At 53.2% G+C, this 22,830-nt stretch overlaps 7 protein-coding genes across 7 annotated transcripts; 5 read left to right on the forward strand and 2 right to left on the reverse strand.

Moving 5' to 3' along the window:
• Positions 1 to 2,130: 2,130 nt before the first annotated feature.
• On the forward strand, positions 2,131 to 5,948 carry SFL1 (Flocculation suppression protein). Its single transcript, XM_062877909.1, has 6 exons — positions 2,131 to 2,228; positions 2,253 to 3,659; positions 3,719 to 3,817; positions 3,867 to 3,934; positions 3,993 to 4,412; positions 4,477 to 5,948. The coding sequence occupies exons 2-6, from the start codon at positions 3,268 to 3,270 to the stop codon at positions 5,289 to 5,291; spliced, it is 1,794 nt and encodes a 597-aa protein (XP_062733727.1). The 5' UTR covers positions 2,131 to 2,228; positions 2,253 to 3,267; the 3' UTR covers positions 5,292 to 5,948.
• A 204-nt stretch (positions 5,949 to 6,152) lies between these two features.
• On the reverse strand, positions 6,153 to 9,824 carry YAT1 (carnitine O-acetyltransferase yat1). Its single transcript, XM_062877910.1, is given in 4 exon segments — positions 6,153 to 6,301; positions 6,310 to 6,697; positions 6,766 to 8,916; positions 8,970 to 9,824. Coding segments are annotated over 3 exon segments (2,742 nt in total). The 5' UTR covers positions 9,409 to 9,824; the 3' UTR covers positions 6,153 to 6,301; positions 6,310 to 6,545.
• A 2,647-nt stretch (positions 9,825 to 12,471) lies between these two features.
• QC761_307670 (uncharacterized protein) lies at positions 12,472 to 13,293 on the forward strand (the record flags this gene model as incomplete). Its single annotated transcript, XM_062877911.1, has 1 exon — positions 12,472 to 13,293. The coding sequence occupies one exon, from the start codon at positions 12,472 to 12,474 to the stop codon at positions 13,291 to 13,293; it is 822 nt and encodes a 273-aa protein (XP_062733729.1).
• A 3,974-nt stretch (positions 13,294 to 17,267) lies between these two features.
• On the forward strand, positions 17,268 to 18,029 carry QC761_307680 (uncharacterized protein; the record flags this gene model as incomplete). The annotated part of the gene is made up of 1 exon (XM_062877912.1): positions 17,268 to 18,029. One exon carries the CDS (start codon positions 17,268 to 17,270, stop codon positions 18,027 to 18,029), a length of 762 nt encoding a protein of 253 aa, XP_062733730.1.
• Positions 18,030 to 18,427: 398 nt separating this feature from the next.
• QC761_307685 (uncharacterized protein) lies at positions 18,428 to 19,482 on the reverse strand (the record flags this gene model as incomplete). Its single annotated transcript, XM_062877913.1, has 2 exons — positions 18,428 to 19,122; positions 19,191 to 19,482. 2 exons carry the CDS (start codon positions 19,480 to 19,482, stop codon positions 18,428 to 18,430), a joined length of 987 nt encoding a protein of 328 aa, XP_062733731.1.
• Positions 19,483 to 20,162: 680 nt separating this feature from the next.
• ypt1 (ras GTPase) lies at positions 20,163 to 21,621 on the forward strand (the record flags this gene model as incomplete). The annotated part of the gene is made up of 7 exons (XM_062877914.1): positions 20,163 to 20,208; positions 20,282 to 20,339; positions 20,431 to 20,613; positions 20,789 to 20,912; positions 20,968 to 21,015; positions 21,088 to 21,315; positions 21,421 to 21,621. The coding sequence occupies exons 3-7, from the start codon at positions 20,603 to 20,605 to the stop codon at positions 21,619 to 21,621; spliced, it is 612 nt and encodes a 203-aa protein (XP_062733732.1). The 5' UTR covers positions 20,163 to 20,208; positions 20,282 to 20,339; positions 20,431 to 20,602.
• An 84-nt stretch (positions 21,622 to 21,705) lies between these two features.
• On the forward strand, positions 21,706 to 22,063 carry QC761_0056020 (uncharacterized protein; the record flags this gene model as incomplete). Its single annotated transcript, XM_062872523.1, has 2 exons — positions 21,706 to 21,747; positions 21,926 to 22,063. The coding sequence occupies 2 exons, from the start codon at positions 21,706 to 21,708 to the stop codon at positions 22,061 to 22,063; spliced, it is 180 nt and encodes a 59-aa protein (XP_062733733.1).
• Positions 22,064 to 22,830: the final 767 nt, after the last annotated feature.

Genomic DNA, 22,830 nt, shown 5'->3' on the forward strand with positions numbered 1-22,830 from the left:
CGGTGGGAGAAATTTGTTATAAAAGACCTGATTGATGTGGTCAGCTGTCTAAAAGTCGTGATTAGCTGGCTGATTGTGAAGTTGTCATCTGATAGAATAGGTTAGCTAAACTAAACTGAAACAGAAGAGAGAACGGGTGCTGTCAGGATGGCCACCATATAGAGGGATGATGCTGCCAAGAGGGCGGACTCGTGATAGGGTATGGCGAGCTCGACGAAAATGCTGTCGACGGGTGCAATGCAATACGGGAATCTGAGTCGCCCTCGGCTGCAACCAAATCTCAATTTGGACAGATTCTCTCTTGTCCCAAGGACCAAGATCGGCGATTTCTGCCCCTCTGGCGGGCGCGAGATCTGTAGAAGGCTCCCAGTTACAAGGCCAAGAAATGATCCAGAGAACATTGGACGAAGGTGCTACCACAGCATTGTATCACCAGGTCCGTGCCAGACCGGCCGAGCAATAACAATGACTCTCCCATTTGGACGCATGGGGGGCTCCTGGCATGTCAAGAACAGGAGTGTGAAACATGGCCTTCGTCCGTTTGGGAACAGTTGGTGTCGTCAGTGCAGTGCAGTTTTGAATGCACCCTATCGGGGCCATCACTCAGCAATCCGCGGCGACGTGATGCAGTATATGCGATAGATGCGAGGTGAGCTGACTATGACCCGCCAACTTGGTTCCATATGATTCCGTGATTCTCACCCAACTCCGGGAGAAAAGAAAGAAAAGAAAAATAAGACGGTTCGATGGTCGAGACTGTCGACCCTTTGATGCAACGTGAGTGGTTGTGAGATTCAAGGTTCGGTGCGGAGCAGAAAACGGGGACCCACCTTCTGGGAGAACAGGGATCCAAAAGTGGTCACGGCATCTGCCGGGGGTCACGACGGTCCACCAGATCGATCTCACTCTGGTGACCCTGGGTTTTGGGATTTCATGGGGGAACGCTGCTCTCACAGACTGGAATCACTTGTCATATTTGCCTCCAGTCGAATTGGGAATCTCAGTCAGCAAAGCTCAGTTCGAGAGAGCTCCGTGATGCCCGGTGAGTGCTGGAGCCTACGAGGTGAGCTTGCGGCAACACACAACGTCTATCGTGTCAGATAGGGTAGTGTCCATTGGGGTGGTCTTCAGCTCGTTACCTAGCCACTCTCATCTTGATATTTTCCCACCAAGACCCATCGATAGGATGGAGTGGACGGAACTGTACCGTCAATATAGGACATGGCTGATGCACAGGTGTTGCTTCTTGGTGCCCGCTCAGGCCGGTGCCCGTTTGCGCACGCCCTGCAGTAGTGCTGCACCTATAGTGCTATCTCCGGCCCCCAGCGTGGCACGGCCGACTGCCAACTGCTTCTCTTATCCTTCAAGAGATCATCGCGCCTCGACCTTCTAGAGGTTCTAGAGCTTCTCTGCCCTCCGCACGCCGTCTATCTGTAGTCTCACTTCCTCGGTGTGGCAAAGTGAGACGAAAAATCGGGACCTGAGCTGAAGATCCGCCAAAGAGACGAGAGGCTGTCGATATCGAGCCCTCCCCTTTCCCTCGGGATGTGCCTCATCGTGGTTGGCTCCTCCGCCGTCAGCTTTTCTCCTGCGCGACATGTTCGAACAGGGTGGCCGGGCCCTAATCTGCATTTTTCTTGAATGTGGCGTCACGGAATGGAAGGCCATTTATTTGTCCAGTTCTTGATGAGCGGCCGAGAGTCGGTAAGCCACTGAAGTGGCAGCTCTTCCATAGGTGTCCAGGGCCGCATCCGCTGGCAATTCCCTTCAGCCGATGGCTTGTTGTTGTCTAGTAGAGGTGCCCCTTTTCCCCTCTCCCCGTTGCCCCTATCTTTGCTGTAGCCAAGCATATGTCGACATCAAAAGTCACCTTCTGGAAACAAACTGGCACTCGGTGGGAAAAGATGGTAGGATAGAAAGACAGCGCCCGGACCAACCCTTACGAAATTGGGGCTGCCAAGACAGGCACACATACCCGCCATGGCGCGCCGCTTCCCCTGTAACCCCTCACCCCCTCACCCAACCCCAGTTGTGCAATGCACAGCACCAGCACTAAAACGGCATGTAGGTTCTTGCTGTAGCGGTGCCCGGGCCTGTGTCAAGCCTTTCCGGCACGGATACAACCCGTCCCATCCAATCCAATTCAATTCAATCCATCCCATCCATTCCTCTGGCTTCTGCTTCTGCTTCTGCTTCTGCTTCTGCTTCTGCTTCTGCTTCTGCTTCTGCTTCTGCTTCTGCGTCTGCTTCTGCTTCTACTTCCACCTTCCTTCCATCTCTCCTCCACCTCACCTCGGTCCTAAATCCCGACCCTAATTAACATCGCTCGAGAATCACGCAAGCCTCCAGACAGTATAGGTTTTGTTTGCATTGGTGGTCCCCCGGATCGTCTCCAGTGCCTGAGTCTCTACCAATCAGCCGACATCGACAAGACCACGGTCCCATCGCTTGAGCTCCGAGTCTTTGCGCCACCACGAACAAGACAAAAAAGACGTCTCTCTCCTCCTGCCCACCCCCCCTCTCTCTCCCATTCTTAGCCCGACGTGAACCTGCCGTCTTTTTTTTCTCGACAGGTAGATTGGTTTTTTGGTTGTTTTTTTGCTTGTTTTTTTATACTCGGCCGCCACCTCCCACAACGGCTGCCTTACCAAACTGTCCGTCTACGCTGTCCTACCTACCACCGCTCCGGTCCCCGCTAGCCACTGAGCTACGAGCTACGACACACGTCTGACGATCCAAATCCATTGCCGAAGAACGTTGACCTCTCCGCTTCTTCTTTTTTCTCGCGGAGCAGCCCGTCAAGTGTGTTTCGGCGGCGCGTGCTCTCCAGGAGCTGGTGTTGGAAAGCGGGTCCAAGCAAGCTATCTAGGAGCTACGGCAGTGCGGCAAGGAACAGGGAATCCTCCCCAAATTCGTCGGCAAAGCTATTATCGACAGATCGCCCAGCGCGCGATTTGCCCACTCGACAACCCATTGACATCTCCCAGGAAGCTATGAGGTAGGCCCGAAGCCCTCTCCCCGACGCAATTGCACGCCCGCCGGACGCTGTTGATGCTGCGAGCTGCACACTGCACATTTGCACGTCCAAGACGACGGAAAGACCCGCACCGGCATATCGAGCACATGCGCCGGTCCCTGTTTCGGGCGGGTCCTTTTTCTGGAGTCCTCTCCCAGGGTTTTCCATTTGTCGCGCCGAGTTCGCGATGTTGCCCGATGTCGCTTGCGCCCTCAAGTTGCTGACGCCTATTTATATGAGATATAGGGCAGATGGCCGCGGCTATTGATCGAGCGCCGAGGAATCATTTGGACGAAGGGTCTGAGGACTCGATGGGCGCGAGGACGATACCAATCATTGCGCCTACCATCCAGATGTCTGCACCCTCTCCGGGCGAGCCCATGGACATCACCACCCCTACGAACTCCTCTGCACCCCAATCTGCCACCAAGAGCCCCGATAGCGACGTGAATGCCAGCGGCGGCATCGCCAGTAACGAGTCGAACGAGCGTCTACAGCCCATCCAGGCCCAGATCAACAGCAATCACCACAACCATCAAGCTTCCTCCGAGAATAACATCATCATGCCGGCCCCCGTAGCCGCAGCCCCGGCTGTCCACCAGCCCAAGATTGTTCAGACAGCCTTTATTCACAAGCTTTACAAGTATGGTGCCTCGCCAATCCACTCGTACGGCCATGGACGGATGCTAAATCATGTGATAGCATGCTGGAAGACAAGACGATCCAGCACCTCATTTCTTGGACCCAGAGCTCCGAGAGCTTCGTGATGCAGCCCTCACATGAGTTTTCCAAAGTGCTAGCGTATGTTGACTTGAACAGCCGCCAATTGCATTTTCTGACGAGTGTACAGTCAATATTTCAAGCATACCAATATCTCTTCATTTGTGCGGCAGCTCAACATGTACGGCTTCCATAAGGGTAAGCATTCGGCTGTTCTATTTTTATCCAGTGAGATAGAGTGTTGATAATGGCATAGTGAGTGACGTGTTTGCTCATGGGACTCCCGACTCGACCATGTGGGAGTTTAAGCATGGGAACGGCAACTTCAAGCGGGGAGACCTGGTTGGTCTGCGGGAAATCAAGCGCCGGGCCTCGCGACATGCGCTGGTTCACAGAGAATACAGCAACCAGAAGCCAGCGCCATCTCAGCCTGGCACTCCGGCCGAGCCAATGCCTCCCATGCAAGAAGGCGGCGACCCAAGGGTGAACAGCATCGAGCACACTCTCTACGACCTCAGTGCTCGTCTTCAGCGCCAGGAAGAAAACTCGCAGTTCATGCAGATCAAGAACCAGGCCATCATGGACACGGTGAGCCGGCTGCTGCAGTTTAATCAAGACCTGTCACGCGCCGTGATGGCCCTTTCGCCGAGCCCTGATAACCCGATACACCGGGACGGTAAGTGCTGGCTGCATCTTGGAGCTTTCTTTCGTACCAGCATAGCCTAATATTTTCCGCTTAGTATCATCACTGCAGATCGAGGTGCAGCGGCAAATGGAGATATTCCGCAGCCTCGAGGAACCCCACGAGCCGTTGTTCGCCAGCACCCGTCCCTACTTTGCCAACATCGAAAACGCGCCCGTCTCGCCTCGCCAGCTGCCCCAGGACGATCCCCGCAGGTCTAATCTCGCAGTCCCCCAGCCCCGAGGGCCAAATTATTACCATGACCACCGCCCCGCGGTGCCCTCTGGGTTGTCGGTGAGCACCCGGAGACCATATGGTTCGATAGGAGGAAATTCCACAGGCCAATCTTCGCCGTCTTCCAATCGGGCACCTGCTCCGCCGCCACCGCCCGGGCCACACCACCTGTCAAATCCCGATCTGCATCCCGGTGCTCTGGGTCGAAGGCACACCTCAGCTGATATCCGTGCTCATGGTTGGCAACCCCAACCACCTCCCCCGTTTTCCGGACCACCTTCGTCCCAATGGCCATCGTCACCCAGCCGGCTCCCACCACCCCCCGAGAGCCAGCATCTCAGGGATACCTTTTCTCACTATTCTCTGCAACCCTCGTCCCAACCTCATTCCCGTCCGGCCACTCCCCCAGCGCCCCCATTTTCCAATGGAAACCCACCTGCCGCCGACACGTTTAACAACTGGTCCTGGAACTCTGCCAATCGGGAGAATAAGAACCTGTCAGTGAGGGATCACTCGGCGCCGCCGACGAGACGAGGAAGCATGGCTCATATTTTGAACCCGACTGACACGGCTGAGAGGGAGGATGAGGATATGGACCCCCGGGGTGATGACGACCGAAAGAGGAAGAGGCTGCAGTGATTTTTTTTCCTCCAACGTCTGGTATTATTTTCGAACAAAAATCTGCTTTACATCTTTGATTGCATACAACAAAAACATTACTTAATTTCTGTTTTTTCCTTCTAAATTATTTCTCGGGTAACAAAAAAGCATTTATTACTTTGAAGATACCTATTTTTGGGGAGGGGGAAGGGGGGGAGTAATGGAATTGGTGGTGGTTTGGATTTTTTCTTCAACTTCTTTCGCTGGAAAATGTTGTTGTTTTATTTCTCAGGTAAGGTGGGGAGGCGGCCAAATTTGTTTGTTGTTTGTTTGGGTGGTGGTGGTGGTGGTTTGTTGGGGATATCTTGTTGTTGGATGTTATGTACGAGTTTTTTTACTAATAGATCCGCGATACCCTTTGGGGCTGTTGTTCTCTTTTGGGTGTTTCCTCCACCAGGTGTGTCTGATTGGATTAGAACACCTGGTGGAGGAATCGCCTGAAGAGAAGAGCAGCTGCAAGGGGTATCGTGGATCTATATTTGTGTTGAAAGCTTTGTACGATCTGGGGGGGTGGGGAGATAGTTGAGAGTTGAGAGTTGTGTTCAATTGGATTTAGGGTTTGGTTGATGGTGGTTTGTGTTTTTTGATGTTTGCTTCGATAATGGTGTACCGGTTGGCCGGTTGGTGTGTTTGGGAAGATAGGGGATGGGTTGTGTTGTGGTTGTGTTGTAGGATTGGGCGTTGTGGCGTGCTTGAGTTTAATAACATATATATATCTATATGTCACTATATCAACAACGTCGTTGTACCCAAAAGTTTGGGCTTTGCCAAGAGAAGAGCAAAGACGTGGATGATGATGATGATGAGTTGGTGTTTGTCAAAGTACGAGTACACAAAGATGCCGAACATTACTAATGAAAACCCTGAATTCAAGAGAAGGGGAGCACACTTGCTATGGTATCATCAAGATCAGATCTGTTGAACGGCAACATTCCTAGCCTAATGGGAACAAACATTAACAGACCAACGAGAAAATTGAACCCTTTGATCTGATAATCTGATAGTATTGCCAACCCAAGCAGACATAACCAGACAAAACCTTTTCCCCTGGTGTGTTGCTCATTTTCAACCTATTATAGAATTTGGTATCTTGTTGCACGCTAAACAAACAAAAACATTCCCCATCCATCAATCTGCTCGAAAAAGTTGTTGAAAACCCAGGCATTCACAATCAATCCATCCCGCTCAATGACAGATTTCCGACCTCCCCCCCTCCCATCACAATAGCCAAGCTCAATAATCAACCAACCTCAACCGTTTCCCAATCTCCGTCCGTCTCTTGGCCTGCTGCGTCGCCCGTTCACTCGCCTTCGTCTCCCCACCCTCGTAGCTCTCCCCCCTCGCCTTGAGCGCCTGAAGCAGCATCCCCGCGTCAAAGAAGCCATCTATTTTTTATTTTTTTTCGTTAGTCATCATCATCACCTATACATCCGTATCAAAAAGGAAAACTTACAACCGCCCAACTCATCATCCTCACTCATCCCCAACAGGCTATCCTCCGTCGGACTCACGCTCCCATTCACACTGAACCCTCCCTTCCTCCCCAGATCACTACCGCCGGTGATAAGTCGTCCCCGGAGTTTGGCCTTCGCAGTGGCAGAATCTTTGTGTATAAGTTTCGGCTTGGCCTTCATCTCATCCACCTCCCTGGCTCTGCTCTGCTTGCTGGCAACCCCCGCCCCTCCATTTCTCTGGGCTGCGGTCAACCGCAGGATCCGGCGGATCTCCAAGAGGTAGGACTCAAGGGTATCGACGAAGCGCTTGGTTTGGCGATGGCGGGAGGAGACACAAATAGAGATGGTCTCGTCTTTGATGATATAGCCTATCCCGAAGCCATCTCCCGACACGGGGCCGAAGCCAAAGTGTCGCAGGGATGGGTTGCCGCAGTTGGAGGTGGAGAGGATGGTGGTGTTGAGCTTGTCCCAACCCGAGTCAGCAAAAATGAGGGGCAGTTGATGAGATGATCCATTAGGCGAGCGGGAACGGGAGGAGTGTCTAGATGAGGCGGAATTGGTCCTGTTGCGGATGACGCTGCTGTTGGCGTCGTCATCGTTGGTCGTGCCATTGGTCCCGTTGGTGTTGGTGGTAGCCGCGGGGGGGGCATGGACCGCAGACGAGGGGGTGGTGCCATTGTCGATAAGGTACTCGGCCGCTCTGCCGTGGGAAGAGCTGATATCAGACATGCCATCTACCGGAGAAGAGTACCCGTTGGTGCTATCGCCGTTGGAGCCAAAGTCATCGTCAACCATGCGCTGCCAGAGACAAAACAGGGCGTACAAATGACGATCACAACCTTGGGCTTTGGAGCAGTCGCGGGTGCTGGCTGTGTGACGTTGGCAGGCCTGCCTGAGAGCCTCAATCTTGTTCTCGGCCGGGTTGTCAGCCCAGAAGGTCTGGACAAAGTTGACGGCTTCTTCCGAAACAGTGCGAATGGCTTCAGTGCGGCCATGAAGGAAGGTCTTGGTCATGGCTGGCTCGTACGTGCACTCCACTCTGCCATAGAGACCGTAGTAAGCGGCTTGGAAGGCCATCTGGACAAAAGCATCGGGAGAGAAGCCCATGCTGGTAATGAAGTTCTTGCCATAGGCGCCAAAATCCAGGCACTCAAACTCGTTCTGCTCGATGAGATCGGCGAGTCTGGTCTCGGCAAAGCGGACAGCGATGCGAAGTTCAGGGATCATGTCCCATTCGAGCTTGTGAGGTGTGGTGCTGACATCGCCAAAGCTCTCAGGGTCACGCTTCGAGGGGTCAGGGCTGGTGGATGACCAGAGGGCTGGTGCCTTGCCGTTGATGGTCCGAGCAAAGCGGAGGATGGTGTCGGTGTAGATATCACTGGCAAAGCGAAGAACCGTGTGGCCGTCGACACCAGTGTGCTCAAAGTTGATGCCGGCACTGCCGTTCTTGCAGACGATGATCTGCAGCTTGTCGTACCACCTGTTGGTGCAGGTGCCAATCTGGACACCCTTCTCGATCTCGCTGGTGCCGCAAAGCATGTTCTGGCAGAGGGCGGCAGCATCGGCAGGCTCTGTGTAGTCCAGGCAGACCACGAAGAGAGCTGTGTCGATGATACTGAGGCAGTCGGCATTGTTGGAACCTGGCTCTCTGGTGATGACATCCCTCAAACCAGACCAGACCTTGCGGTTCTCGGTGCTGAGAACACCGAGGGCGCCCTTCGCGGCCTCTTGAATGGGGATCTGTGCCGCATCGTCCACAATGGTCTGGAGATTGATGGCGATATCCTTCTCCGTCATGATCACGTCAGAGTTGTCATCCAAGACATCGAACCAATAAAATTGGCCATGGCACATGACAATGAGATGCTTGGAGTCGGGATCCTGCTCAATCTGGCACCCATCCTCAGTGGGCACTCTGGCGGTGCCGAAGAGCCGTGAATACTGGTGCATGCACAGGGGCGTCCCCTTGACGGTGTCTGGTGGGAGCTCCTCCTTGCGGACAGCTCGAACAAACTCCAACGCCGACACAATCAGAGACGCAGCGCGCGTCACCTGATTGTTGCGGGCTGGTGTAGGGTCATCCTCGAGCAGGAAGAAGGGGTTGAGGTTGAGAACGACCGGATTATCGAAGTTCAGATATGAATCATACCCTTGACTGTTAGCCGAAAGTCTTCATTCCATGACCAGCGAGCAAACAACTTACAGAACTGCTCAATATAACTGGTCTTCCCCTCCGCGTACGCCCTCAACTTTGCGTCCAGTTCTGGTCCTTCATTGTTGAGGAACTCTTGAACGGCATTCCTGGTATCTTGGTGTTCCCTTGGGCCCTGAAGCGGCTTGAGAGAAGAGAGATATCTCTGGCAGGTCTGCTCGAGGGCTGGGATGGGGAGCTTGGGTAACTTATCCTGATGAGCGTACGTGACTCCTCCCTTGGTCTTCTCCTCACGAAAGGGACCCATGTCGTAGTTGCGAGCCTTGAGCACTGTGTTTCTTCTCGGCTTTGGAATCACTGGAAGGTCTGTGATGGTGCGAGGAGTTTCGGGTGGCGGTGACTGAGGTTTCGACTCAGCCGGCTCAAGTGGAAGGGTGAGAGTCTCACCGAGAGCTCTTGGTGTGGCGAAGTGACGGACTTGTGTAGGCATTTCTTGTCAGCTGGGGTGATCTGGATTCAAGCGTAGAGAGGCGAGACGGAGGTGCTGATGTTCAGGCCGCGCAGAGCTGTGCGGTAGAAGTAGTGACAATCTTGAAGACAGTAAGGTGGCATTCCACTGGAAATGCAGAGGTGAAATATTCTTAAGATGGTTGAGGGAAAGGAGCGAGAAAAGCGCGAGCTGGATCCTAGGGGGAATGGGGACAAACAAGACACCGGTCCTCGGCCGGGACAGTTCGGGATTATATGGCGGCGGGAAGCTCGGGGATGGGGATGAGGGAAGGTGGAGGAGTAGAGATATTGAGGCAGAGTGGACCCCCCATTTCCACGGCCCGCACTCACGGAGCTGTCCTCCTACACATGAGTTGTAGCATGTGGGACTAGGCGTCTCAATCATAGACACAGCTCGAAGAGCATGTGGCCTGTCTAAGCGCAACAAGGCGGGGAGGTCAGGAGTGATTGGACGTAGTGGGTTAGGAAGCCTCCTCCGCAGGCCCGAACGCTCAATCTGGATGCGCCCATCTAATGATGTGCCGAGCGGCGCACCACACTCTGGTCCCCAGGTCCGGAACAAGAAAACGAGAAAAGAGAGAGACGAGACGCAACGTACCCAGGAATCCAACAACCAACTGCTACTTGCGGCAATTCGACCGAGCTGTTCGGGGCGGCGGACTGAGGCGTGGAACGGTGAGTAGTGAATGGATAAGGATGTAGTGAGATTTTTTAGACGAGGCAAACAGCAAAAGATGGTCGAGGGAGGGCCGTCCGAGGAGTTCCCGTCGTCTGAACTTATTGCCCCGTGGTTGACTGGTTAGTCTCTGTCATTGTCAAGGTCATCTGCCTCTCCGGTGGCTTATCGCTCACATAACCACAAGGCCTATGCCAGCCGTTGACGGCAGCCCAGGCGTCGATGAACCAGGCTTCCTGACCTGCCTCTCCTGCGTCACAGGTGCAGACGACAGGGCGGGGGGGGGGAAGGGTTGATGGGGGCACTGGGGGCACACAATGGAACTCCAGGCGGAATGGAACCGGGGTCTTGGTAAGGACGTCACTTTCTCCAAATGACGTTTAGATCCCCACCAATTGGCAGCCTCTAAAATGGAAGGCTTCCGTCTGGACACGGGTGTTTTTTGATGACTGGACAAAGACCAAAACGAAGACGAGACGGTGCTGCTGTCACAGTGCTCTCGGTGTAGACTACACGGGGCGATCGACCGGGAACGGCTTCGTCGAGGGCCTTGGTAAAGGTTGGTTGGTCTTCGGACAAGAGGATGTCGTGCGGTTGGGCAAGGGATCGAAGCACAGTTTCTGGCCTGCATCCAAGCACTCCACGTTCCACGGTGGGGTTTTCCTGGGGATTCGGTGCCAAGCCACTTGCAACGCTCTCCAGGTTTCCCCACACGGAGGAAGTCACTGTTATGGCGACGTGGGACTGTCAGTCAGAGATGGACAGTCTTCACTCGTTGGTGATGGCCTATTCTCTGGCAAAGATTAAACAACCAGGAAACTGGGACAACTGCAAGAAAGTAAGATTACCTGTACGGACAGAGTCAATGCACATAAGTGAGGGGTACCAAGAGTCTAGGCCAAGCTGAAGCGATGTCCAAAGCGGCTGGCAAGATAGGAAGAGGAATATAGTTCCAGCGAGATTTCCAGTTTCGGCTGCGCTCTGTGAGAGGGCGGGTGCCCAAGAGAATCAATCGTAAGCATGTGAACAAGACAGACGGGAGAAAGCCAAGAGTCAGCAGCGGCAGATGGGCCAAGAAACCCCACGTAGGCTAACCATCTCCCGGCCGAACGGATATGTGGGGCTGACCCAATGTCTCTGAGCCTCTTCAGACTTCAATGGTCAAAAAGGTCTCTTCTCTGCTGTGTGGCCGTATGCAACTTGTGTTCATCTTCAAAGTGCAATATATCCATGTTACAACGTCTGTTCCAGAAGCATCTTCCAACTGGTTTCAGCACACTGGCTCCTCCCGCTGGGCATTCCACGTGCAGATAGAATTCTCAGTTCTTGTTCCCCGCGGTAAGAGTTCGGATCAATGGACAGCCTCCAGGATCGAGCTGGCACGCCATGCACTTCATCCACTCTCTTTCAAGACATCCAATCAGAAATTCTCCAAAAAAGAAAATCCATGGATGGTGGCGCTTCCCCAGATATTCCTGACATTTGGCACATGGCTGCCGCCGGGTGTGCCAGATGCATCACCAACTGCCAAGCACCCCGCAACCGGTCTGTGCTGGTAGATACCCGAAGCCTTTCAAGATTGCCATTTCCTGCGGAAACTGGATTCTCCGACTGCGGAGCTGGGTACAGCGATTCAGGTTGTTGTTGACAATACGAGAAGACTTCGGGCAGAGCCTCACAGGGGTAGGCTTGGCCATTGGGTGGCGTTCTGTAATGCAGAACATCCCTGGGTGCAGAAGCTCAGCGGGCCCCTGCCGACGACGACCTCCCAAACTTCCCAGATTCGAGGCCGGCTTCCGCGTTCCCGCTGGTTGTCTTTTCTGACGGGAAGCTGGATGAAATCATCAGATGGTTCAACCAATCTCTTACCTATTCGAGGGGCCATTGCCGGCATAAGCCGCACACTCTGTACGGTGGGTCCATTCATAAGAGCTTGTGAGGCTATTTGGACGTCCAACCATCAAATACCCTGACTTAGGTCGCTCTGAATAGATATCAAAAGGGCATATGTAGACGATGAGGTTTATCTGAGATTTATCTGAGATTTATCTCCCACCGTTGGCTTGTTAAGTTAACAAACGGTCGGATGTTGGCAATCTGATAAGATTAAATATTACCGATTAAGCTTTGTCAACGGTCTGGGCATGTCTCCGGTGTTAGTGAAAAAACAGCCACCACTGTAAAGAGCGCGGTTTACACGATGGTTGCCTAACTGTGAGCTTTGCCAAACACCGTTAGCCACCTGCCATCTCAATCTCATCGAACCATTAAGCTTCGTGGCGTTTGTTTCCGATTTTCGCAAACTGCAAACTACATCCCATTTTTGGATATTGATCATTTTTTCTAGCCCTTCTTTAAAAAGCAAACATGTCTCTATTGTGGTATAACCGGGGCGAGGAAAAGACCCGGCTCCGGCTCGAGTTTCAAGTTGTCCACGATGGCCTGGATGAGGGGATTTCCAAACAACAACCAACCCAGACTTTCACCTGCTTTGGTGATCTTCCGCCAGAAATCCGACTATCTATCTGGGAAGTCTTGATCCAACCGAGGATCGTTCTGGCAGCATGTGTGGACAACCGGTGCAAGACCCAGAAACACGCCCAAATGGCCAAGCGTTCAACGACACGCTCCATCCCGGTCTTGCTTCATGTAAACCGCGAATCTCGTGATCTTGCTCTCCGCCACTACGAGCTCACCTTTGCCTGGAAGATTCCGCCGAGATTGGCCGCCCCAGAAACGAGTGTGTTGCCCGCACAGGGTGACGCTCGTGTTTGGTTCAACTTCAACCTGGATGCTTTGCTCCTACTTGGCGAGCTCGAACCCTACGATGAGTTTGGCTTTAGCTCGCCCATGTCTCACTTCTTTCGCAAAGAGGACACCGCCCGCATAAAGCACATTGCCTGTGCCTTTGAGGAGCTACATCTCAGCCTCTACGAGTCCGATTCCATCTTTGGCACTTTGTTTCACATCATCGACCGTTGCCCTGCCGCTCAACGTCTTCTCATCACCACCACGACTGAGGACACAGAGACGCGCCACTTGAGACTGCCCACTCTTGACAACGTTGTTCAGAAGCTCTGGTGTGCTTTCCTAAACGGCACCACCTGCGTCAACGAGTCTCTGGCCAACATGCAAATCCTCATGATCGCCGAGGATGGTCTCGCTTCGTTCATCAACGAGAACAGGTAGCAAAAGCCTGGTGGTTGGATACGGGCTTCACGAGGAAGGGTTGGCATAGGGAATGCATAATCTCGCTTGCTAATGCTATTAATCCTTCAAACAGCGTTCCACCTGAAACCAGTGCTTTGCCTCCCAGGTAATGCATGTGAAGTCGCCGCCTTTCTCTGGTGTTTCATTTCTTCATCAGCCGCAATACCGAACAGCCATCGTTATACTTGTTACAAACCCGCTTCCCAAGAGAAACCCATGGTCCCCACTCGTGTTCTCACGCCCTTTCAGCCAGCCCCGAAGGTGCCGAGGTAGCAAATAGAGGCTCTTTAAATCCCTCGCCTCATGTTCGTTTCCATATTTGCCGAGGTGGCGCCACACGGGCCGACCCGCGGTCGATCAAGGGGATCTGTCGTTTCGATCGACCCATATCCGCAAGGCCGTTTCCTTATCGTCGTTATCCCAAGCTTGGTTGCCCTCGGATTTAGTAAGGAGGCTCTGGAGGATTGGGAGTGGGAGGTGTAGGAGCGGGAGGAGGTTGAGGCTTGCCCTGGCAAACGAAGGAGGATGCAGGAAGTAAATGCGCCATCTGTGGAAGAGGTTGACATTAGCCCTGTGGCACCCCGCTCTGCATTTCATGCAACATACCTTGGGAAGCTCCGGATTGGGCTATTGATGAAGGTTGGTTCCGGTCCCTCCGTGCTATGTTTTGACGGTGTTAGTGTTCTAATAGGAACCTTAGGGACTGGTTGTTTAGCTTCGCTTCGGATCTCGGCGTCTGAAGAGGTTGAAGAGGATGAAGAATGTTGAGCAGGTCGACTGGAAGACACCTGGTGATCAGCTCCTCTTTAAGCACTGCGAGGACCGATGTCCCCCACACACTTGCCTTTCTCAAAAGAGGCCTGAGCGAAGACTCCTCCCTTGAGGGGAGGGCGAGAGATACAGTTCCATCTTGGCCATGGGCCCCCGATAGTGAGACCAGCCCACTGCTCCTATCGAAAGGCCTCCAGCACTGCATGTGGCATCCCACTCGGACGCGGGTTGATGGACAGGGTTGCGTAGTGACTCGTGTGCCAGGCTCTCTCAGGAGCCCGGCTGATTCGACTGCTCGATGATGGGGGGCAGTACATGGTGCCCGGCAGCAGCGCACGGATAATAAACCCACAATCTGATGATTGCGGAACACCCTCATCCTTGGACTGAACCGGAATCTTGATCATCCCAAGCAGGGGTCGAAATCTATGCAAAGCTGTCCAGGTGACAGGTCGCGGGAACGTGGTGGTCTGGCATCCCAGAGATTAAAGGGCGTGTTAAGGCCGCACATTTAAGCCGCAGCCCACTCCGGTGACGCTATGGATCTCTATCAAGCCCACGCCATCGAGACGTTCCCCGCTATACATGCTTCGCCTGTCTCCTAGCGTCTGTCCTCGACTACGGACTATGTTCTGCAGGGCGGCCGCTCCAGCCGTCTGGCGGTTTTGGAAACAACAGGGCAGCATGGCTGTTTACGAGAAACGGACCGACGGCATGTTTCCAAGCGGAAGAGCATGTCGTTCTGGTGGCTCTAGAGTGGATTCGAAAGCTGCCCGCAGCGTATGCGGCCATAGGTCCCATTTTCCAAGTGACATTCTGGTTAAACAGCCAGGACACGAGGACACGATAATATCCACGATAATGCTCAGTGAACCGACCCACAGTTGACACAAGTCCGGGTCGACCAAACAGGCAAGCAGTGTAAAAAATAAATGGTAAAAAGGTGGGATATCTGGCAACCCAACCCGGCATCTCAAGTCCTTTGACAGGTGGGACACTGTGACGGGCGACCCGCTCTATGGGAGAGGGGGAAGGGGGGACCCCCTGAGACACCGCGCAGTACCGAGTCCGATGCCACGCAGTCTGTTCTTTTCTCTGCGCCATCGATCATTGACCGCACCCGCCGATGCACAGCGGGATGGGCTGCTCTCTGCAGGAATGACTTGCTTCTTACAGACGGTGGAGCATGACGGTGGCTTGCGAGGTTCTGTCTCTCTCCCGTGTCCTGAAGCTCCTCGGTACCATTCAGGACGGGTTGAGCCCCCTGTCCCCCACATGGATGGATGTTATGTTTCATACAGAGTCCGTGAGAGCCACGTGCGGCCATTTCTTTTTTCTTTTTTTTTTTCGAGAATCTGATATCAGCCTCGTCAACCTTGGGCTGGCCGGTGTTGACATCGTCTGGAATTTTCTCAGATCATCAAGACCTGCTGGGGGGGGGGGGGTTCGAGGTTGATGGCTGACCCCCAATTGTTTTCACATTTCTCTAGTGACAAGTCAGATATCACACTCCAAACCTCACCAACGTCCCTCTCGTGCCCTGACATATTGCACCTCCGAACTCGTCTCTCTGTCACCTGTCTCTGCAGATCCGGAGCGCGTTGAAGGAAAGGTCAAGCATTCGACATGTCTGTTACAGTCTGCCCTAGCGAGATATTAGGGGGATCAACCCCGCCAAAACGTTGACACTAACACCGTTCAGCCGGCCCCGCTTTTTACCCTTCTCCAGTCCTTTCTCGGGGGAAAGTTCTCTTCTAGAATCTTTCCCGTTCGAATCATTCACCTATTTTAAGAGGCGGCCTGTATCCAACAACAACAACAACATATTGGGCGGGTGGTAGATATCTTATTCAATTCTTATTTACCAACCCTCCCCCACGCCGTAGATAGTGGGACAAAGAAGCCTCATTGTTTCCCCTGGCGCCATGACGTTATATTCGCTACCCCGATTTTATACATATCAATATACCACTTATTATGGGGGAAGGCCAACCCCAACCCCCTTGGTATGGAGAGGAGAGGAGGGAGTTTGGAAACGCGATTGGTCTTGGTACACAGGGCATTGCTGAAAGGTTTAAGCGCATCTATGGCGTGCATGAAATGACTGACAGGGATTTTCATGGTAACCACAAAACAGGCACAAGCCAGAAGGGGGGAGGGGGTTGGAACACACAAGTGCCACATTGGGAAACCCGGCCGTTCCTCATAGGTTGAAACTCGCATCCGCGTACTCTCATTGTGGATGGGGTGGGTTTGTAGGATGGCAAGTTTTTTTCTTCTTCACTGTTCTTCTTTGTCGGAGTTTGATGTTGTTCTTCTTCTTCCCCGCGGTATTCGTTACCGTACCTTTGGTGGTGGATAAGGGTGAATTGAATGCCGGGAAGCCGGAGGAAACCCCGCCTTTCTTTTTGGGGGTCATGAAGTGGAAATAGTGCAAGGATATGAAGAAAAAACAACGCAACCCCGCCCTTATGTATGCTGAGGCTCTTGGTAAGCTGGTTTTGGTTGGTGTTGGGCATATCGCGATCGGATGTTTCTTGGCCAGAGCAGGTGTATGTTCAGTGCTATGGGGTTTATGGGGGAGATTGACGACAGAGGGAGGAGGAGTTCATATTGGATCAATTGATAGGTGTATGATAGAGGGGCAATTCCAATGATGAGGTAAGAAGAGATGGTGATACCTGACATATGATGATGTTAGGTGATGGTGGTGGTGGAGGATGAGAAATCGCGCGCGCCGCGTGTAACAAGGGCGGCTCTGTCATATGCTTTCTTTTTTTTTTGTTGCGTCTCTCGCTTGATGGGTTGTTGCCTTGGTAAAGTATGCTTGAGGTGGACACCTGGCTACCATCATCCCGGCCATGGGGGATGGGATGGGGAGAGAGGAGAGGGGGGTGTTGCCTCCTCTAAGCCGAGCAACGACCGACTGTGTTGGTTGGATACGGTAGTGGGATGTGGTGAGGAGACAAAGAGTGGGTTTGACCGCCGGTTGACCGTTGGCGTTGTACTAAAAAGGGGAGAGTACTATCTCGGTTTGCTGTTGCGTTTTCTTTTCTCTTTTCCTCTCTTTGTTTTTCAAGATAGTTTCTTGAACTTTTTGTTTACCCAAGACATCCATCTGTTGGAGCATCAACACCACACCACCACCCATCACCAACCTTCCCGCCCTCACCACAGCCAAAATGTCCCACGTGACCCCCCACTGGCCCCAACCCTCCCACCCCACCATCCAACAAGTCATCTACGCCACCGACGACACCTCCTTCACAACCAAGTCCCTCTCCCTCATCACCCTCCCCCCCTTCGGCCTCTTCGCCAAGCTAGACTTCCCCCCCTGCACACCCGCCCCCTCCCCAACCTATGCTACAGTCCAGTGCGGGATCAACTCCCACCTCAACCTCAACTCTGACCTCCTCTACATCAACCACTCGTGCGACCCCTCCCTCATCTTCGACACCACCAACCTCGTCGTCATGGCCGGACCAAAAGGGCTCAAAGTCGGGGAGGAACTCACCTTCTTCTACCCCTCGACTGAATACGCCATGGCCCAGCCGTTCGACTGCTTCTGTGGAAGCAGCAGCTGTAAAGGACGGATCAGCGGCGCGAGGGATATGAAGCCTGAGCAGCTGGAGGGTATGTTTCTCAACGCGCATATTAGGGAGCTGCTGGGGATGAACGGGACAAAGGGGGGACAAGATGATGAGACCGCAAAGGCGCTGAGGGAGGTTGTCAGGGCTGCCGAGCGGGCTTTGGACGGGTACTTGGCTGCTAAGGGTGGTGCTGCCGGCAAGGGGGAGGAAAAGAAAATCAATGGGGTGAAGAAGGTTTTGAACGGGGGTTATGCCAACGGAAACGGGATCGAGATTGAGGCTGAGGGGTTGAGGGCCAGGGGAACGACGTCACGGGAGCTGAGCGGGGAGATGGGGGGTGATACGAGGGCTTAGGTTGGGGGGATGGGAAGAAAATGAGGGACAGGGGGACAGGCTGGTTTCAACACGGCTTGTTGTTTCTTTTGTTTTTCTTTGGATGAGTGAAAGAGAGGATGTCCAACATATCCTTGTTTTGTAATCGCATTTTGGCTTTGACAGTTGAATGCATTGTGTTTTTGCCTTATGTTTGCAACTTTGACTTTGATCTCGTAAAATACACAGAGGAGAGTGGTATCATATTTTACATCTGCCTCCAACTCCCACCAGCCCCTTTCCCAATGCTCACATAACCGCTTGCCAGCATCTACCCCCCTCTTGTTACACCTGATGTACAATAACCCATAAATACACCCCGCCCATTCATTCACAAGCATAGACATGAAACTCATAATCGCACACTTGCTTCCCCAGTATCACCTCCCCTTCCCACTCCCCTCAAAACAACCCCCCCTATTCCCCGCAAAAGCAGGACAAGGCGCCCCCCCGTCCCCCCCTCTAAACCCCCCCAACAACCAATCCGTCAACCCCACCACCTTAGCCCCCACCCCCCTCTCCCACTGCCCCCCCTGCTCAACATGCTCGATAGTATGACTGATTATCCTCCCCTCCGTGTCAAAATCAAAAATAAACAACCCGGTAAACTCTTTGCCACTACCCACCCCCTGCGCCGTCCCCACCGGGGCTTTATATTCCGTGTCTACCCCCCCTTGCTTCCCTCCGTCATCTTTCTCCCAAGGCAACCACCCATTCTTCTCCCCCTTTGCCTTTCCCAACTTTTGCTTCCCCCCCGTGGTCCTCCACCTAACAATCAGCTGCTCCCCAAAAGCATCCTTTGGTCTTGTCTGTCGGAACGCGGGGGAGGAGTAGTGAGGGTCTTTGATCATTCGTTCCGAAAGGATTTCCAAGCGGACGTTGCCGACGAGGGGGAGGCGGTTCCATGCTATTGGTGACGACAAGAGGGCGGCGATGTAGGAGATTCGGCCTGAGACGGCGGGGAGGTGGGGGTGGGTGGAGGGGAAGAGGTGCAGGGTTATGGAGGGGGAGAGGATTTCTTGGGGGAGGGGGGAGAGGAGGATGGTGGGGAGGTGGGATTGGAGGGTTCTTAGGGCTAGGAGGGGACAATGTTAGTATGAACTGGGGGAACAAAAGGGGGAGAGGAAGGGAGAAGTGGCTCACTTTTGCCGAGCTTGACTTTGCGGTCTTTGTCTGGGGGTTTTTGGTCCGGGTCTGCGGAGGAGGGGAAGGATAGCGGGGGGTGGGAGTGGAAGTTTACTGCGGGTTGGGCCGGTACTGTTGTTGAAAGGGGGCGAGATTGGTGTGGTAGTTGGGATGGTGGTTGTGGTTGTGGTTGTGGTGGTGAGGTTGAGGGTTGCTGGAGCTGTCTACCGGTTGTGGGAGCTGCGGGAGCTGTCCATGGTGTTGATGCGCATGTTGATCGCAGAGCTCGAGCTCTTGATGGTGTAGACATTGACGGTTGGATATGGCAGAGTGATATTATAGTCCTCGATCGGTGAGTGCTGCTGGCGGCGTAAAGTATAGAAGACGGATTGTGCCGGGATGGTGGTGCTTGTCGGTGCTTGTCGGAATGATGTCAGTGTCCGAATTTCTTTTGCGGCGCTGGCGATGAACGGTTGTCGGCGCTACACTCCATTACCATGTGGTCCTGGCGCTGTGCTCGGAGCGGGGCTCTCGGATAAGACGATAAGTGAGAGATGCAACATGTCATGTCTGAGAGATAATCTTTTTGTAGACCTTAAGAGATAAATTGGAATCATGGAAGCCTCACAGGACGCTCTTTGGCCTCTGTATCACATCTATGCAGAGGCAGAACAGAATGGCTTGTGTGCTTTGTGATGTGGCTCAAACGCACTGATGGTGCCATCCGAGACATACAACGGCACGCCCCAAGAAGCCAGCATCTCGTCCCGCTGGCCATGTGGAAAGTCAGTCGACAGCAAGCTCGGTAAAGATGCGCTGGAAACCATAGAAAAAAGAGCAACTCCTGACCGGGCGGAATATTTTGGGTTCTGGCAGCTGATGACGAGATCAGTCAGGCGGCAACCATCTGGGAAGATCCCGCTGTCTAAGAGTTAATTAGAGACAGCCCAAAAAGACAGCCCACTTGACGGTGGCACAAAACTGTACCTCTCTTCCAGGAAATATTTATTTGAAAAGATACAAGCCCCCAGTTTATGTTCGTTCCACCAACACCTCCTCGTTTTGCTCATCGCCTTGCTCATTCCGCCGTCTTTGCTCGCGATCAACAGTTGATAGGTACGCATGATACAGTGGTGTCGAGTACACCGCCCAGCCGATAAGCATCACGTGAGCCGCCCCCTAGTAGGCCCCTGCGTTTTGTCTCCAGCGGTCCAATCAAGTTGGGTCCACCCCCAGTTGTTCTGACGCCCTGACGCAGCCTTTCCAAGAGACGCCGACCGACCTGCTGCCTTCTACACATCATCAACCTTCTCTCAACTGCTGTCGGCGCGAACCGTACCCCGAGCCCCTCCATCATCACCATTACCACCACCACTGTCGAGCCGACTCCTCATCCTGATATCCACCCATCGCTATCACCTCTGCCGACCATGAATCCCGAGTAGTGAGTTGAGCCCAAGCCACCGACCCCTGCCGTCTGCCGCCCTCTTGTCGCTTTGTTTGTCTGCTAACCACCGCCTCTGTCAGAGTGTCTCTCCCACGACTGTCTTACTGGCCACGCCCCTGCAGTTCTACGGCCAGTCCCTTGCGTACAGCCCCTTCTAACGTCACACCAGATACGACTATCTCTTCAAGCTCCTCCTCATCGGAGATTCCGGTGTCGGAAAGTCTTGCTTGCTCTTGCGGTTCGCCGACGACACCTATACCGAGTCCTACATCTCCACGATCGGCGTTGACTTCGTATGCGCTCCCAAAAACAACCGAAACCCACCAGCAGCGGCTAACCCGTATGCAGAAAATCCGGACGATCGAACTCGACGGGAAGACCGTGAAGCTCCAGATTGTATGGCCCCCCCCCCTCCGCCCGAAAGAGAAAGATGGGCAACAGCAGCACCGGCTAACTCGAAAGCTACAGTGGGATACTGCCGGCCAAGAACGCTTCCGCACAATCACATCCTCATACTACCGTGGCGCGCATGGCATCTGCGTCGTCTACGATGTTACCGATATGGACAGCTTCAACAACGTGAAGCAATGGCTCCAAGAAATCGACAGGTACGCCACCGAGGGCGTTAACAAGCTCCTGGTTGGCAACAAGAGCGATATGGCGGATAAGAAGGTGGTTGATTACCAAGTCGCAAAGGTAAGGCTCACATTTCCCCGCAACTGTCGGGATCACATGCCTCGGGACCTTGTTGGCCCCCGCAGCAACAAGGTGTGCATCGTGCTGACCCGTGGCGTTTTGTAGGAATTTGCCGACAGCTTGGGCATCCCATTCCTCGAGACATCAGCAAAGAACGCCAGCAACGTCGAGCAGGCTTTCTTGACCATGGCTCGCCAGATCAAGGAGCGCATGGGCAGCAGCATTGCCACCAACAACACCAAGGCGAACGTCAACGTGTCGCCTGGACAGGGTGTCTCCAACAACCAGTCCGGTGGCTGCTGCTAAACGATAATTTTGTCTCCTTAGCGTTGTGCGCCGTTGTTGTTTCTGGGGCGTTGGGACGGTTTTCTTGCATCGGATGGGCCGGATATGGTTAGATCTGCGGGAGCCGTGGGCGAGGGAAGGTTTTCTGTCAGTCTGTCTGTTTGTCTGTCTGTCTGTCTGTCTGTCTCTCTGTCTACCTACTCCGTGTGGAATCTACGCCGGGCTGTTGTTGGTTGGGCAAGTTACGCTTCTTAGGAAGTGGTTTGGAATTCGCCATGCTAAGCTACGCGGCTCTTTTTGGCTGGACTTCAGATATGACTCCTAGACAGCCGCAGAGGAGAACGCCAGCATGAAAATGGCAAAGGACATACCACAAGGGGGGTTAATAACTCTTTGGCACGGCCCAGAAGGCGCACAGCAGAACGGGAAAGGGGTGGGTGGACCCAAACAGGAACAGTACTGAATAGGGAGGTTTGCGGTTGGGGCTTTTTTTCTTTTAATTTCCTTTGATGTCTTGTTTCTGCCATTGCTACTACCTACTACAGCTCTTTTTATGTGCGTCAGGTCCTGTCTGTGTCTGTGTTTTGTTGATTTGAGTTTGGGCATAACAAGGGTTCATTACATGGCTAGGTTTTGTCTTAAGTAATACGGAACTCTGGCTTATCCATGTGATTTGTGTGTGTGTGTGAATGTGACCGCAGGTATTGTTTTGCTCCTGCGGCTTATTGAGATGCAATACTCGTGTCGTGCTCTTTCAACCGATGACGAGCTTTGAGAAGACTGAAGAACAGTAAAGACGATGAAGAAATTGGTACATAAGAAAAATAATTGTCACCGGTTTTAGGCTTCTAACCAAATGCTCACTGGAACGAAACACTCGATACTGCATTTACAAACACAGTTTAAAGACTTCTTGGATACCAACTGAACCCTAAAGAAACGCTGCTATATAAACTCCTTAAAAATGGAAGAACTCCTTCTTGATAAACATTCGCAATTCCTCCAGCGACAATGCGTCCAAAATCATATCTTCATAAACCAGTTCCAAACTATACTCAAAATGCTTCATGGAATTCCAGAAAAGTAAGCAAAAGAAAACACCTCGCTCCTGCTTTTTGGGTATCACTTCCTGTCTGCCCCTTTCTCTCTCTCTCTCCCTCTCTCTCTCTCATGCTCCGCCTGGCAGATCGTGTCGTACCTTGATAGTCGCCTTCTTCTGCGTCTTCGCCC

The sequence above is a fragment of the Podospora bellae-mahoneyi genome, chromosome 3 (genome assembly GCF_035222275.1).
Source record: "Podospora bellae-mahoneyi strain CBS 112042 chromosome 3, whole genome shotgun sequence".
NCBI classification, from domain to species: domain Eukaryota; kingdom Fungi; phylum Ascomycota; class Sordariomycetes; order Sordariales; family Podosporaceae; genus Podospora; species Podospora bellae-mahoneyi.

Excerpts from the sequence above, each read along its gene's own strand:
- SFL1 (XM_062877909.1), top strand. The coding sequence starts at position 3,268 with ATGGCCGCGGCTATTGATCGAGCGCCGAGGAATCATTTGGACGAAGGG. Across the intron at positions 3,660-3,718 it reads TTTATTCACAAGCTTTACAA|CATGCTGGAAGACAAGACGA; the intron begins GTATGGTGCCTC and ends ATCATGTGATAG. Across the intron at positions 3,935-3,992 it reads CATGTACGGCTTCCATAAGG|TGAGTGACGTGTTTGCTCAT; the intron begins GTAAGCATTCGG and ends ATAATGGCATAG.